General features: G+C 45.0%; 2 protein-coding genes across 4 annotated transcripts; one reads left to right on the forward strand and one right to left on the reverse strand.

Annotated features, from left to right (window-relative positions):
* Positions 1–837: 837 nt before the first annotated feature.
* med15 (mediator complex subunit 15) lies at positions 838–9,097 on the forward strand. 3 transcript variants are annotated; one of them, XM_076284746.1, is made up of 18 exons: positions 838–1,024; positions 1,819–1,906; positions 2,000–2,051; positions 2,148–2,171; positions 2,268–2,411; positions 2,847–3,181; positions 3,374–3,733; positions 4,058–4,123; positions 5,377–5,478; positions 6,058–6,179; positions 6,415–6,548; positions 6,724–6,858; positions 6,974–7,037; positions 7,143–7,209; positions 7,365–7,525; positions 7,665–7,831; positions 8,005–8,103; positions 8,272–9,097. In XM_076284746.1, the coding sequence occupies exons 1-18, from the start codon at positions 948–950 to the stop codon at positions 8,406–8,408; spliced, it is 2,334 nt and encodes a 777-aa protein (XP_076140861.1). In that variant the 5' UTR covers positions 838–947; the 3' UTR covers positions 8,409–9,097. The 3 variants fall into 3 exon arrangements, with proteins under 3 accessions (XP_076140861.1, XP_076140859.1, XP_076140860.1); XM_076284744.1 differs by having other exon boundaries at positions 839–1,024; positions 4,055–4,123; XM_076284745.1 differs by having other exon boundaries at positions 839–1,024; positions 2,850–3,181; positions 4,055–4,123.
* A 96-nt stretch (positions 9,098–9,193) lies between these two features.
* On the reverse strand, positions 9,194–13,335 carry ccdc74b (coiled-coil domain containing 74B). Its single transcript, XM_076283437.1, has 7 exons — positions 13,227–13,335; positions 12,515–12,562; positions 12,054–12,165; positions 10,713–10,932; positions 9,928–10,028; positions 9,789–9,845; positions 9,194–9,390 (listed from the first exon to the last, which is right to left on the reverse strand). The coding sequence occupies exons 1-7, from the start codon at positions 13,333–13,335 to the stop codon at positions 9,195–9,197; spliced, it is 843 nt and encodes a 280-aa protein (XP_076139552.1). The 3' UTR covers position 9,194.
* Between the last annotated feature and the right edge of the window lie 3,571 nt (positions 13,336–16,906).

Below are 16,906 nucleotides of genomic sequence, written 5' to 3' on the forward strand. Positions count from 1 at the left end.
CCTACTTCGCCTAAACTTTACAAGCTGACAATAAACAGCATCAACAGTCAGGAAACAATGTATGTGGGTCTACCTTTGCTGTAAATACATTTCTGCATTTTGCCAACTTATCACAATAATTTTCGGTTTTGTCTTCCCCTCTCGTTGCTGATTGGCCTGACATTTTTCTTGTCTGTAGGAAACGTATGGTGTCCAGACTAGATTTGCCTGAAAGAAGATCTAGGTGGGTGGGGCCAGGCTAGTCTATATTCGCCCATCATCATCCCTCTTCTGAATGCTGCCCCAACATCACACCACAGCATTGGAGAGAACTCTGAGTTTTCTTCACATTTTAAAGCACCGCAGACTCCTCAAGAAATGGATCCTGCTCTGCCACCCCCTTCCTTAGTCTGTAAAGGGCATGTTTGTTGTCTAGGTACAGCTCCAGCTTGTAGGTCTTTACTTTCATGAACCACCTTGATGGCGACTGGTAGCAGACCTCCTGAACTCCACCCACCACTGCCTTGGTTTGGCCTTTGACCTTGGTGTTTCACAAAATCCTCAACCAGGCCCCTGTACTCCCTCCTGTCCATCCCTAATGCATCCCGCAAAACTACATGCCATGATTCACAGTGTAAAGGTGAAAGCACATTTCCCTGTGGCGTACCACTGCAGTACGAATTTGTTTACGTATTTGTGTTGAAGAAAAAGACCGCCCTATTTATTTATTTACTTATTTTTGATGAAGCTTTAGTGTTTCTGGGTAATCTAAATGAAGTCAATTTCGGGTTTTGCGACCGGATGTTTCTTCTGACGTCACAAAAAACACGGACATAGATATGCGCTTAGTAGATTACGCATAGCAATGCCTGCAGAGCAGTGGGGCCACTCTATTATGTGTAGATCTCTGCTCGTGCTACAGTCAGTTGTTTGCACGGGTTACTCAGATAGCCATAGTTCTGAAACCGATGTCAGGCATGGATGTTCCAGGACCAGACAGTGATTGGAGGAGTCAAGGATTCCGACAGAAAGTTGTTGCTCAAATGTAAGACATTAACAGCTTTAACGTAAACATATAGCGCATGTAAATGGAAGCTAACCAGTGTGTTTTAGAAATACTTTATAATGTTGTAGTCTAGCTAACTCAGGCCTCTTCGAGATCCCCACCATGAACTGCTGTTAACGTAACGTTACGGGAGAAGCATCCTGTCTGGCGAGTCTTGCATGCTACACACAGTTTGCTTAACTACACCGTTCACTGTGGGGTAGCACAGAAGTCTAGTACATCATCCCACACACTGGCATTTCTTTCAGTTTTAGCTCTTTAATATTGATACTTAGCCAGAGGTCTTCATGTCATTTGTGAACTGTATCAACTAGCTTGGTAACGTTAGCTGAGCTAGCTAGCTACGTTAGATCATAGTTGTCTGTATGACTAACCCCATGCACCCTTAGAACCATGTTGGAAAATATAAATTAAATTATACTATTATCCCAAATGTGTACGTATTACACTTTAACCATAAGGTCAGTAATTCCTGAGGACTTTCTGTGATGCTATTGCCTAGCTAACCTAGCTGGCTACTCAAGTTAGCTGTAGCTACGTAGCTAACAGACTGAATGAAACTTGAATGCACTTGAGCAGACTTCACGTCAACTATTTGAGTTCTTGCTGTGGCTTGTTAGGCCAACGTGCTAACCCTAACATTTTCATTGGGACAGCAGCTCTACCACTGAACAAACAAATAAGCAAAGAAACTAATGCATTATTGCCATGATATGATCATTACCATAAAGCCTCAATTACTGTATCTTTTGCACTGATGATCCTCTTCACAGTGAGGATGCAATGCGAAAAGCTGGAACCCCTCACACCAAGAGCAGTCAGGACATGGAGAATCATGTTTACGTAAAAGCAAAAACGAGGGTGAGTAAAAACCTGCTTTGTAATTTCTGAAAGAAAAAAAATCCCTTTTCTAATATGCAAATCTAAATTGTGTATTTTTTACCTGTTGGACAGGAGGAATATTTGTCTCTGGTTGCAAGGCTCATTATTCACTTTAGGGACATTCGTAAGTTTCCAAACATATGCAATCTTTCTATTACTGTGCTGGGAATTTGTTTAAAACTATTGAAATTGTAACCAAATTGTTCATTTTGTGTTTTAGATAAGAAGCAACAAGGTGGCCCAGGTATAAGAATCAAAGCATCCTCAATCAGTTTTGAAGACGGAGACTCTTAGCATCTTTCATGATAACTATTGTGTATTTTTTTTTCTTTTACTTTAGACCCTATGAATGCCCTGCAGACCCTAACAGGAGGCCCTGGCATCGGCATGGGCCCTCGCCCCACGGGAGCCCCTATGGCCATGGGTGCTATGGGTCAGATGCAAATGGGACAGCACACAATGCAAGCCGGAAATCAGCAGCCCAGTAAGGCTATCCCTTTTAAGTGTTTGATGCTATATTAATAAAAGAGTAGTGTTTTATGTTGCATTACTTGCTGGCATGCTTTTGTTGTGTATCTGACTGCGGAGGTGAACGCTGTAATGACTTTCCACCAGGTATCTAAAGCACTGTTTGTAGGCCACATCCAATATATTTCATTTGTTGTGCATGCTAGTCCAGCCACACTGAATGGTCCACTACTAGTTACTTCCTCTGTGGTAATGACTGCAATGACCAAGTCTTTTAGATGTATAAATCTGTTGAGGTAGTTATTGCATGTCATTGGTCTCTAGAAAGAGGGTCGGATTACTGTTACAAGTTCAAACATTTCTTACACTAGTAAATATGGCACAATTCCTTCCCTTTTCCCCTATCCCTCCTTTCCCCACCTACCCCCACCGGTACCCTGTATTACTGCAGTAGGGGGTCCAGGGCAGCTCCAGCTCCAGCAGCAGATGGCTCAGCAGCAGCAGCAGCAGCAACAGCAGCAGCAGCAGCAGCAGCAGTCTATCCAGTTCCAGCACTTCCAGGCAGCGCAGCAGCAGCAGCAACAGCAGCAGCAGCAGCAACAACAACAGCAACAGCAGTCAGCCCTACAGCAGCAACAGTTCCAGGTGCTGAAACTGCAGCAGCTGCAGCAACAACAGCAGCAGCAGCAGCAACAACAGCAACAGCAACAGCAACACCACCAGAACCAGCAGCTCCAGCATCAGAACCAGCAGCAGCAGGCACAAAACCAACAGCAGCAGAATCAGGCAAGCACTCTGGGCATCACTGACAGTGGTTTAAACAATAACATTTAAGGATACAGCATCGGTATGTGCAGTGGTGAATCCTGCCTCTGTGTGTATTATCAGCAGACATATGATATTGCCTCAAGTATACAATAGAATTAAAAAACATACTTGGCATTGCACCAGTTTACATTCCTTAATTCTCCTTTGCAGATGCATCAGTCCCGACTCCAGCAGCAGCAGATGCTCCAGCTAGCTCAAGCCCAAGCACAGGCCCAGGCTCAAGCCCAAGCACAGGCCCAGGCCCAGTCCATTCAGCACATGGTACAGCAGCAGCAACAGCAACAACAACAGCAGCAGCAGCAGCAGCAAGCTCAGCCTCAGCCCACCCAAATGCCGTCGCACCCCCAGCAGCAGTCTATGGTGCCCCAGTCCCTGGCCGGGCAGATGCCCCCAGGACAGCACCAGCCTATCAGCACGCTCAGCCTGCAGCAGCAACAGCAACAGCAACAGCAGCAACAACAGCAACAGCAGCAGCAGCAGCAACAGCAGCTTAAGATTCAGGCCATGCAGGTAAACATCAGCATTGGCCTGTGCTGGATGAGGATTGTATCCTAGCCACAAGCTACTTTTAAGTTGAACTGTAGGTGTGTGTGAATGAAGAGGGGGTAGAAATAGATTAAAGAATTGTACGCTTCATTTGCATGCTATTGCATATTCCTTTTTACTGTGTATATTGATTTGCAAAGACACTTAGCTGCTTGCATCATGCTCCTTTTGTGTGTGTGTGTGTGTGTGTGTGTGTGTGTGTGTGTGTGTGTGTGTGTGTGTGTGTGTGTGTGTGTGTGTGTGTGTGTGTGTGTGTGTGTGTGTGTGTTTGTGCGTGAACTTCAGCAGGCCAGAGTGTTGGCACAGGCGCAGCAGGTCCAGCAGGCCCAAGCTCAGGCACAGCTGTCTGGTCAGGTAAGACCCCATGAGTTGCCAGATGTGATATAAAAATGCACCCAGAGCTTATGCATGCGCTCCAGGTGAACAGTGCAGTAGCCCAACAGTGTTTTTTGTGTATTGCAGTTTATATGGGCTTATATGGGCTTGTGTTAGAAAATAAACAGCTTCTCTAGGATAGAAGCACAAAGATGTATTACCTATTGCCGAAAAACACCTGCCCACCCCAATGGCATTATCTCTGCTTCATGAGATTTTTGTCTTTTGATTTTGTCCTTTTCTTTTTGCATCGTTTGTTTGTGTCAACAAAAGTAGCACTGCATGCTAGCTCTGCATTGCATTATTGATGCATCTTACACGTGCACTTTTGAGAGACGCTACATTTTTATTTCGCTCTAAAAGGCGGTTTTCTTTCTGAAAGCTGCTTAGAAGTGCTAATATGGCCAGGCTCTCAAGCCATAAATGATTGAATACTGCTGCCACTGTAGTAGTGCTACAAGGGGAATATGAGGCACTCAAGGAAACTTTCTTTATATACTAACTAAATCAGCAGAATGAATGCCTAACTGCAGGGATGTTGATCTAGCATAGCCCTTGAGAGCAAGGTACCTTACCACAGGGTGTTCCTCATTTTGCCCTGTACTTGCTACGTGAAGTTAGGATAAGCATGCATACATTGGCTAATTTATTAACATTTCTATTAAGAAACACCATTTGTGTAGTTTAGTTTAGTTTTGTTTCTCCTTTTCACTCTTGATGCCTTTGATATTTGTCTATATACATTAGGGCTGCAACAATTAATAGATTAATCGATTAGTGGCCAGCTATTACATTAATCGCCAACTATTTTGGTAATTGATTAATCTGTTTGGGTTATTTTTTGAAGGAAAATGTTTCAAAATGTGCTGATTACAGCTTCTTACACTTAGATATTTTCTGCTTACCTTGCTCTTCTATGATTCTTCTAAAATGTATCAATTAAACAACTAATCAATAAACCATGAAAATAATTGACAGATTAATCCACTATCAAAATAATCATTAATTGCAGCCCTAATATACATGTGTTTGCTGAATGAATTAATTTGCTTGGGTGTGAATCTGCATGCGTGTGTGTCTGCTGTGATGATATAGCATAGCTTTGTGTGTGTGTGTGTGTGTGTGTATGTTTGTGTGTGTGTGCATGGTTTTCTCTCTCATTCCTGCTAATGGTGCTGCGTTTATGTTTTGGCTAGTGACATGTCTGTTGTCCCCTCTTGTTGTCCTCCAAGATGATGCCCCGTACTGGGATGCAAATTCCACGGTTGCCTCGTGCTCCGGCCCCAGCCATCCCACAGGCCTCCGCACCAATGGGAGGACCGCAGATGCCACAGGTACTTCACGCTCAGGTGCACTGGCACAGTCCGTGCCAGGGCTCCTATGAGATGCCACCTTGTTCTCTGGCCCTGCTGTGTAGCGGGGCCACTGCCCTTGAGGGAGCTTGGCTGTCTCCGCCTTTCTCCAATCCAACAGTGTTACGTTAATGCCAATGTGAAGGTTTCATGTAGGCGGTAGGCATGTATCGGTTCAGCAGTCTGGTAGTTTGTCGTACATTAAACGCTTAACAAAAATCAGCTAAAAGGCCTGGTACAAGCAAACCCAATTCCAGATGGTCTTGCAAATAAGCAGAGGCATATGCTAATAGGATAATTGTACAGCTTGGTGAGCTAATGTGTACTTGTTTTCCTGACAGATTAAGTAGTTTGCCAGTTGGTTTTGGTGGGCACACGCAGAGTGGTAAGAGACGATGGTTACATTAACGACTACATCATATCCTGTCCCTGTCCCTCAGGGTTTCAGCTATGGAGTCTCCTGTCAACTCTGCCAAGGTCCCTTCTGAGTTTGAAAGACCAACACCCTGAAAACATCTCGAGCACTGTGATCTCTCATCCGCTCCCTCTCTCCCTTTGCAGCCCCAACAGCAGATGATGTCGTCCCCCTCCCCGGTCCAGGTGCAGACGCCTCAGTCCATGCCCCCTCCCCCCCAGCCACAGCCCTCACCACAGCCGCCGTCCTCCCAGCCCAACTCCGTCAGGTGAAGACCAACCTCCAGCGGACGTCAGAAAGCCACACACAACACAACGGCAAAATGTGGCAACAGTTAACTGAAGTGACATCACTTTCAGATTCTTTCTGTGAAGAACTGTTTTTCTCTGTTCAATATGTATTTGTTTAGTTAGTTATTTCCATTGAATCATTTCTTTATTAGTAAAGGGCATTTGATGATCAGTGGCAGTCTACTAATTTGAGTCTTGCTTCACCCCCTTCAGTTCGGGTCCCACACCCTCTCCTGGGGGATTCCAGCCTAGTCCCTCTCCCCAACCTTCCCCAAGCCCTGTTCCAGGACGAACCCCTCAGAGCTACCCCCTCCAAGTACCCTCTCCTGGACCGCTCAACACGCCAGGTGAGCCACATTCCAGAACCTATCCTGAACTAAAGTATATTTACAGTGGGGTATAGTGTGATGTAAATCTGTATATATCTACTGTCTTGCCCTGTCCTTACTTCTGCTAAATCTGCACAAATAATGAGGACCTTGTGTGAAGCATTTCATTTTGTTTCCGTTTGCCGTATCCCAGGCAACCCCAACTCTGTCATGAGTCCAGCTGGAGCCAACCAGTCAGAGGACCAGCTGTACATGGACAAGCTGAAGCAGTTGTCCAAATACATAGAGCCCCTGCGCAGGATGATTAACAAAATCGACAAAAATGAAGGTAAGGCTCCACGGTGTCCTCCACTTTTTGATTGATCAGAGATAATGAATGTCACACCTTTACTGTGAGCCTCTCGTGTCTATCTATCTATCTCTCTCTCTCTCTCTCTTTACAGATCGCAAAAAAGATCTGAGCAAGATGAAAAGCCTGCTAAACATCCTGACTGACCCCAACACAAGGTGAAACTGTGTTCATTCATATTCAGCAGTTTTGGGTGTCTGCTGGCATAGCAGACATTTCTCGCATTTGTTCCGTGATCTCTTATCCAGTGCTTAATTTTCCAGATGTCCCCTGAAGACATTACAGAAGTGTGAAATTGCCTTGGAAAAGCTGAAGAATGACATGGCTGTGGTAAGGCCGTGGCCGTAATATTTGATAGCCACTGTCTGCCGACTACTTTTTACTTTTCGCAGTCTTAACGTGATCAGAATGTTTTAAGAACTGTTTTAATGGAGTTCACGGGAGTCTTTGCATACTCAGGACTTTTCTTTGTCTCTATTTCCCAGCCTACCCCTCCTCCTCCTCCAGTGCCTACCACAAAAAAGCAGTACCTTTGCCAGCCTTTGCTCGATGCTGTCCTTGCAAACATCCGCTCTCCAGTGTTCAACCACTCCCTTTATAGGACATTCGCCCCAGCAATGACTGCAATCCATGGTCCACCAATTACGTAAGTAGTCAGTCACAAGCTTGAAAGTACCACTTTTCTAAAATATGAATTTATTCATCATGAATGTTTCACCACATTCCTGCATTTGTCACAAGCTCTTATATCTTTGAGTTTTGTCCTCTGTCTTTTCCTCTCATAGAGGGCCCTCAATTCCCTCACGGAAACGCAAACATGAAGATGATGAGCGTCAGACAATTCCCAGCATCCTCCAGGGAGAAGTGGCCCGCCTCAACTCCAAGTTCCTGGTCAACCTCGATCCGTCCTACTGCAGTAACAATGGCACTGTGCACCTAATCTGCAAACTAGGCGAGTTCTCAACAGCTCTGCGTCCTTTGCTTTAGTTTTGAGTTTCTGGTGGTGCTACAAGGACATTTGCATTGAATCTAATGTTATGTCTAGCTGATATGATGGCGGTTATAGTGTCTTTGGTGGTGAGCTTTGGTTTTATCCTGTTCTAATTTTGCCCTGGATCCTCCTAGATGACAAGAACCTCCCAAGTGTACCTCCTCTTCAGCTTAGCATACCAGCAGACTACCCTGATCAGAGTCCACAGTGGGCAGACGATAGCCAACAATATGGTAAGAAAAATGACTGTCTCCTCCGGCATGGTCAATGGTGGACCAACAATGAGTGATTAGGTAAACTGAGTAGGTCACCATTCCATCCAAATGATTCCTTATCACTTGGAAGAAGGCTATAGAAGGAAGTTGAATTGTATTGAATCATCTTTGCATTTCTGTCACCAGGAGCCAACCCTTTCCTGCAGAAGGTCCACAGGAATATGACCACCAAACTCCTGCAGCTGCCTGACAAACACTCGGTGACGGCGGTGCTGAATACGTGGGCCCAGAGTGTGAGACAAGCGTGCTTAACTGTGGCCTGAGAGAAGCAGACACCCTCCGGCCTGTCTCCCCGTAGTTTAGCAAGTCCACCTCCAGTCTCCAGTGAGCACCCCACATCACCAGGGCCTACATCCATAAAACAGCTCGACGTGACTGATTAAACGAATAATGTATCAGGCTCACTTTCTCCTCATCTGCACCGTGTCATCATGAATTAAATATGGACGTTATTCCTACAGTCACCGCAGCTTCTCTAAGATGTTCTATTAAGCCAGATCTGGGTTAGCCTTTAAGGCCTCAGGACTGGATAATATTGAATTTCAGCCACAGTCGGTTCCATTGCCTTTAGCGTTCTGCTATCCTCAGGCATCGGTTTCATTCTGCACAAGAAAAGGATTCTGTTTCACTTCAGAGGAGTGGTGCAGATCACATTTTAATGTCTGTAGGTAAACCCACATCAACTCTCTTCCCAGTGCCTACTACAACTGACACAAAATGCTCTCATATAGTCAACTCAACCCACAAATATACAATAGCAGTGCCCGGCACTATGTGAGACTGAAGGTTCCTGAACAGGTGATTCACAAGGGAATTGTGATGAAAAATATGTATAACTCTTTGGGTCCATTTTGCTGTGTAAACCTTGGAGTGTAAAAAAATATTAATTTTCCTCTCCGTTTTTTTTATTTGCATAAATAAATACTTTTATGTTCACTTGAGGTAAATTTCAGTCACAAAGTCACTGTCGTTCATTCATAACATAACATTTAATATGAATATGAAACCAGACCTCTATAAGGATCTGTAACGGTGCCCTGAGATGTCCCTTAGCCTGTGTTGAAGTTTTGGTATAGGTGCTTTAACGCAGCTGTTGCCCTCTGGGTGCTGTCTTTGTGTACAGTCCTCTTCAGATGTCCCCTGACGGCTTGCGCTCTCCTCTGTCTCTCTGCCACACTGGTGCCCTGGCTTTGCCTCAGGGCAGGAAGGATCACTCTCTTAGCCACACTTGCCTGGGAAACAGGGCTACCCAGGGAGAGATGGAGAGAGCATGGTGCATTAGAGGGGAATTTAGTGGCATATTCAGTCATGTAACACTCATGAAAATGCCACAAGATTAGTGTGTGTATGAAGCTTGTTTTGTTGATCTGCTTTACCAACATAAGTGATTTTCCCACACAATTCGGGATTACAGTAAATGCAACCTTTTAGTCTCTCCCAAGTCGTATACGTGACCATTAAATGTATGTGTACTAAAAGGATGATGCTGTATGGAAAGAATACCATATTACAGGCTAAGTAGTTTATTCAGAGAAGATGCACTGAAATTACAAAACGGTGTGTCATTTTTAACAATGGTGAAAGCAACTCCCTGATAACTATAGTTGGTTGGTGATGTCTGGAACACTTGAGAAATTGCTTACAGTCTCTTTTGGAGTTGACGGAAAGGTAGATTTGGAAACCTCGCTGTATCCCCAGCTCTGCTGGAAGAGATATTGAAATGACTCCCCATTACATGGATGCAACAGGAGGGAAACAAAACGGTGGTGTTAATTACAATACCTGTCTCCACTGCTCAGGTAGGCTTTTGTTATGATGTAGTTCTCGGGGGTGATTTTTCTACTGAAGATGATATCTCTTAGGACTGCCTTAATGTGCAAAATCTAAGAGCAGGGCACAAACCACAGAACAGGTACGACAGTGAGTTATGGGATCATTTCTGTACTGGCATTCAATGAAGAGGACATAAGAGATTTATCCTGTAAGAGAACCCTCACTTGTCAGTGTACTTACTGCAGCATTTATGGGATTTCTCTTTTAATTACGATGCAAGACTGGCTTTTGAGAAGACTATAATAGCCACAACTCTGGTGTCAGTGAGTTCAGTGTAAACAATCTATCTGACCTTTATCATACCTAGACATGTGCTGTGGATAAATATTATGCAAAAAGGTTATTGTTGGACTAACCTAACCTTGCACTGGCCCTCATCCCTGCCTACAGAGAGCTATTGTTCAACAGTGTTAAGTTACAAATGTCACTGATCAAGCCTTTCTGTGGTATCTCCTTTGTCTGGTGTGTTATGTCAGGTCACCAGAGGCAGGGTTTTGACATTGGGTTGAAAACTGCTAAACCTCTGACACCGCTAAACTCCCAATCTTATAGGGTGGAGTATATTCAGAGTAATCATATTTGAATCTGTATCTACTCCAAATCCTTCTGAAATACGAGTGCAACAGCTTAACAACAATCATTCCAACTTCCTTTGTATAAGCCAAAGTCTCTCCAAAGGCATAATACATTTCTCTGGCTTACTGAGACCAGTGTTGGGCAGATCTGGCACTGACCTCCTGTGACTGTAAGCTGTTGGCGTTGTAGAGCTGTCGTATGAGGACCTCACACTCCTGCAGGGTGGGGGGGCGTGGGGGCTGGGAGGGGCTGCACTGGATCATCAGGGGCTGCAGGGAGGTAATGAGACCCCCCATCAGCTCCGACCGGCTGCCCTGCTTGGACGGCTTGGGCCCTTCTGCGCTTTCAGAGGGGACTGCAGCTGGATTTTCAGTACCACTGACATGGACAAGAGTTGAGAGTATAATACAGAAGCACAGATGTACAGGCATGTCCACAAAAAAATGTAATCCTTAATGATACATGAGCACTCTCTGTATGTTATGATCTGTGTATGTTCTTATAATCCAGTGTTTTTCAACCACTGTGCCGGGGCACACTAGTGTGCCGTGAGAGATCATCAGGTGTGCCGCAGAAAATCACCCAAATGTCACTCACTGGTCCAGAAAAGCAACTGTTGCATCAAGGAATTTATAACCACATGCTCTAATTGATTGTATGATTGCACTATTTGTGGTATGCAGGCATTGTACGGGGGCCCCATATCCAGTATTCACAGAATCATCACATATCCAGTTCATAACAACAATTAAATTAGATATAGTCACCTACAAATGAAACAGAGGGCGCTTGTTTTATTAAGCAGGTCTTGCATAGAAGCCATAATAAGGCCATATCTGTGTATTATTTGAAATTTTAGGCTATGGTATGTTTATTTTTTCTTCACACAGGATGTTAGTGTGCCGTGGGACATTTTAAGTGTCAAAAGTGTGCCGTGGCACAAAAAAGGTTGAAAAACACTGTTATAATCTATATCTGTCCCAAGCACACTTGGAAGATCAGAGCCACTGATATGTAATGACAGAGACTTTCAAATGAGGAGATACAGCACTCTCCAATAGAAATGTATGGGGTTAGTTTGTAATACAAATATATGGCAGTAGTCTACACATATTCCTCCCCTTCCGCCGCCAAAAGTTGACATGTGAATACATCGTGCCAATCATGTGTTGTGATCTCGCAGCTGGGGCGAGGTTGGCGCATGCACAGTTCTTCCCGAAATAGATGCCCGATAAGTGCCCAAAATTCGTTGCAATATGGCCACCGAGTGGAGGGACTTGCCTAACAGGCCTATCTTTGATCTTTTATCTATCTTTCTAAAAATGTTTAACACATGAAGGTGTTTGGCTAATTTAGAGTGCCGCCAACTAAATGTATGTAGAGCAGAGAAATGATAGACAACTTGCACAGAAGAAGGGTTATATGAGTTGTAAGAATCACTGGTAAACAAAGTACAGCACAGAAAAAGACAACCATCACACACAGCACCCTGGTGGTACCTGACACCAGTCTTTTCTTGTGGAGTACTGGGATCTTGCTCCAGGATGATTCCTCTCTCTGGCAGGAACCTCTGGCCCTCTGGCTGAGGCCTTTGACCTCTGTAGCTCGAGCCTGTAGAGAACGCATCCATCAGCACTGGCAACAGTACTGTTATTTAAGACTTGCATGAGTTTATTATGTATGGATCTCATGGTCCACGAGAATGTCATATATGACCACTTTTCACAAACTGCACCAGAAAAAGATTAGAAGTACAAAAGTCTGCAAACAGCTATGAAGCCATATTTAACATGGATATTTTATTACCACCCACACATGACCTCTTGGATTAGTACATTCTTAGTAGGCCTATATTCCAGTCATGTCAATGTGGGAGGGTAACCTAAGTGGACTTCTATCCAGTGTGGGACAGTGATTAAAATTCAGAAAAGTCTGACAAGGGGGATGCGTCATCACTTACCTTTTCTGTATGACTTCAGTGGCTCCATGATCAGCTTGAACTGCAGTTCTGGCCCGTTGTTAGTAACAGGAGAGACATGTCATTGTGGCTTGGTGTATAAAACACACAACAGCATTTAATCTCTTGTAAAAGCACTCTTGCTGAACAACGGTATCATGTATGCCTATTAATGCTTCATCAGGGTCCTCGGAAGATAATCCTTTTGCTTCTTTTAAACTGGATTGAAAAAAATCTCCTGATGGATCTGAAAGCTGAAGCCATACTGAGAGAGAGGGCTGGCCTGCTTAGTAACGTGATACCACGCTTTGCCACCCACAGTGCTTACATGGGGGCTTACAGACACAATTGACTGCATTCACCCTCCTTCAATAACTTCTTGTCACCAGGCAACCCATCGTGAACAGCAAATATAAGGTGTCACATCATTCAGCGTCTGTCTCATCCGCAGTTCACTTTGGGAACTATCCATCATTAAGAATGTATGGGAAATTAAATGACTTAAACAGTTATTTTCTCTCAAACTACCAGTGCACAACCATACAACACCTCAATCTGACATTCTTTCATTTCCATTGGATAACACGTGATTTCAATAACTAGTTACACGAGCTCGCGCGCGCACAAGAACCTCTGCAAAGCCAGGAACTCCAACTTTTAGTAACATTAGGCGAAATTCAGTGTAAGAGCTCACCACTATTTAAACGTACCTCACCTTTGTTTTGACTTTTGAGACTATCGATTTCAGCATGAAGTTGATGCAGGGTGTGTCTGTGCTGCTGTTGTAAGAACTGAATATCCCTCTCCAGTGATGCAACTCTCATATCCGCGTCGCTGAATGCAGGACCAGGCGGAACGCCCGCGTCTTCGCCGCGTGGACTCAACTTTGGCAGCTGAGTGCAGGAGAGCCGAGTTGGTGTCGATGGTAATATTGTATGGCATGGCCCGTCTAATACCATCACAGTAGCAGACAACTTGACATGGCAAGCGCCTTTTCCCAGTGGCGGCACCTTGGTGTTCAGCATTTCTTGAACTAAGGCAGAGACGTGAATAGACAAATCAATCACCTTGACTATTACTTCATAATAGTGTCACTCCATCATTCAAGTGCTAGACACAATGTTCTTTTCAGGCATGTTCACAGATCGTTTCAAATCCATATCGAGGTTTGCTTTTCGACTTGACTAGAGTCGTTACCTAAGATTACATTTTCGTGGACATCTTCACTATTTCAACTATGCGTAGTATTACTCTTCCCGTTTATTCATGTTGCCATGACGGCCAACATTTAAACCTGTTGTCCCTTGCAACCGGATGGTGTAGGGCAGGCTGAAGATGTCAATTTACCTGCGACATTATTGTTGTTACCTCGCTCAACACACAAAAACAAAGAAAAAGGGAACGCTCCCCTGGGTCATTTAAGTTCCAGATTTCCATAAATAGTCCAGTGGACCGAAAGGTGAACCTGGAAATGTTGAGTACACCAAAGTTTTATGATGGAAATATATAGCAAAGATCCTTAATATACATGCTTTATCAACCGTCTCTGTATATAGTATGGGTTCCCAGCATGCAGAAACTGCCGGATGCTAATTTGCATATGTTGGGCTATTTGTGTAATTGAGCTAATTAGCATAAATTAGGATAATCACCTATATTGATCATATTATAAGAGCTGCTTGGCCAAAATGGACCATGTTAGTATGTTTTTAGGGGTTACTGGAGATGCTGAGTCCATATCTGACATTTTCAAGATTCAAAATCACTATTTAAACTTGGTTTGGTCACGTTTTTACTCTCATTAAGCTGATTTTGCTGAGTTTTTGGGGGCGATTTAGATGGATTTTTGGAGGATAAAAATGTTCAGTGTTGAGGAATAATTTGGATCCTCAAGTTTGAAAGTTTGAAGTCTGAATTCCACAATCATTTTGGAAATAGCTATTCACTGGCCCTCTGCTGTTACTCACAATTGAGTAACAAAGGGAAGAACTAGCCTCTACTACTCCTCACTGTCCTCATCCGTTGTCCTGTTGCCATCTTCTCCAGACTCTTCATCCCTGTCCTTCTGCTATTTTTGCTGTGTAAATATATTGCCACATGTAACATCACTGCCTTTGCAGAAACAATAATTAGTACAGGCCAGGCCTGCAGCTGCACTTTCCAGATACATGTATACACAGTTTTAACCCAGCTTTGCAGTTACAGCTGATAACATCTAACAAATCAGGAGGAGCAACAGGACTTGAATCGAGGGTGGGCAAGTTCCTCTCCTTTCTTCAAATCTGTCTTCTAACTCCCTCCAAACGTGGTTATCCACAGCCGGTGGATCAGGACGGTCTGCTGCTTTCCAAAGCAGCACCTGTAGATGGGCACGTTTTCCATGGAGGAGCAAGTTGCGTTCTGTAGGAGACAGTGTCTTCAGTGCTGGAGGAGCCAGGAGTGGGAGACCTCACCGCCAGGGATGAATTACTGCACGGGCCTACCGGGCCCGGCCCAGGGGCCCTGAAGCCCAAGCCTTTGCATGAAATCATTGCCTCAATATCAACACATCAGAATGTAGGCTATGAATCTGATTGAATTTAGTATTGGCCATCCCCAAAATGCACCAGAATACAGGAAATCACATCAAACAAATTTGGAGGAAGGACCTCCAAACCCCCTTTCCACATATGCGACAATTAATGGGGGGCCCTTAATACATCTGGGCCCAGGGGCCCGAAAGTTCATAATCCGTCCATGCTCACCGCTAGGTGGAGGCCCAAGCAAAAGGATCCGAAGAGAACCCTTGTAAGGGGTACTAAAAAGCTTACAGAGGCCTTCAGTAGAAGCCGCAGGAGGAGGCCAGCCGTCGCCTGGGCTACGGGAGAAATGCTTGCCTGAAGAGGGTTTTGATGCAGTGGCCACGGCGGAGAAAGACTTCACGCTACTGGGAGAGCGGTCTGAGGAAGCGGCCTTGGAAAATAAGGTAGTGACGCTGGCCTGGGCACTGACTTCACCGAGAGAAGACCTTGAGCCCCTGCCCCCGCCGGACAGCTTTAGGCTGGAGTTGGCGGTGGCCCTGGCTGCAGAGCAGAGGTGGAGCGGCAAGGAGGTGGTGCCTTGAGGACGGACATTTGGCGGAGCCTGTTCGAGTTGGCCTGTTCGCCGGTGCTCTTTAGAAAAATAAGGGGGGGAAAAGTTTGTTGTGTGAAATCCGATGGCACGAGCCACAGAGAAGGTCTAGGCCTTGGTGCGATCGTGGTGGTGTGGAGTGGCCGGAACAGCAGAGGACAGCTCTGCGACAAGGCAGCAGAGGAGGGACGCCAACGTCGGTAGCTGTAGCTGTGTGCAGCGTGGTCCGGCTGCGATGGAACTGGAGTCTGCTGCCCCGACTGGTGAGACGACGGAGTGGAGCATCTGAGGTGCAGTGCCAGTTACGGTGCTCAGCGTCGGGGAGTCTGTGGCAGTGGAGGCTAGGCCCCGCCAGGTGTTGGAGGAATGTTGCAGTGGTGCACACTGCGAAAGTGCGACCTGAGGGCATTCTCTGAAGGGAGCTGGGGACGAGAGGCGACAGACCAGGTGACTGCTAGCACGCCCCGCATTGGGCCGCTGGTGGTTGTGGTTCCCCAGAGTGAGTAGGGCTCTTGCGGTGTGTGCACCCCACCTGCTGTGTGGCAGTGCCAGAGACTAATTGCTGGACTGAATGTGGGAACGCCCGCGCCGAGGATGGCAATGGCTTGTTGGGGGAGCTGTGCAACGCCAGCGTGCTGGACTGTGCTTGAGATTCCCACGATGTTTCGCGCTGGGGATTCTGGGAGAACTGAATGATCATCTCAATACCAACGTTCCCAAAAGGCTTGTCCCAAGGAGAACAGTATTACCTTAAACACACATGAGGAAACTGAACAGTCCAATCAGTAGACTAGGATAAGCTAGCCAACTATGCTACTTTGTTTACAATATTTCCAGGCTTCAACCAGACAGCTGAATGTGGTAGAGTTGTAATTGAAATAGTAGGCCTAAGCTATAGGCTAATCTGCATAAAGTGTGCTGTCATAAATATCAGACATTCAGTATTCTCTCTTTTTATATCAAGATATAAAATAATACAGATATATTACATTGTAATCCTCTGGTATTCTAAGGTAGGCTATTGAAATCTCTAGCCCCCCCATCCAAAAAAAGAAAAATCGAGGTTTGTATCAAACCATGGGTCAAAAATCGTGATACGAATCGAATTGTTAGGTTGGTGTATCGTTACAGCCCTACTGTATATCGCTACAGCCCTATCCTCCAAAAATCTGTCTAAATTGTACCAAAAAACTCAGTGTGACCAAACTAAGTTTAAATAGTGATTTTGAATCTTGAAAATGTCAGATATGGACTCAGCATCTCCAGTAACCCCTAAAAACATAC

This window comes from Alosa pseudoharengus, unplaced genomic scaffold (assembly GCF_046254945.1).
Source record: "Alosa pseudoharengus isolate Yale_2024_CS ecotype anadromous, Long Island Sound unplaced genomic scaffold, YU_APseudo_1.1 YU_APseudo_1.1_scf_14, whole genome shotgun sequence".
In the NCBI taxonomy this organism is placed as follows: Eukaryota; Metazoa; Chordata; class Actinopteri; order Clupeiformes; family Clupeidae; genus Alosa; species Alosa pseudoharengus.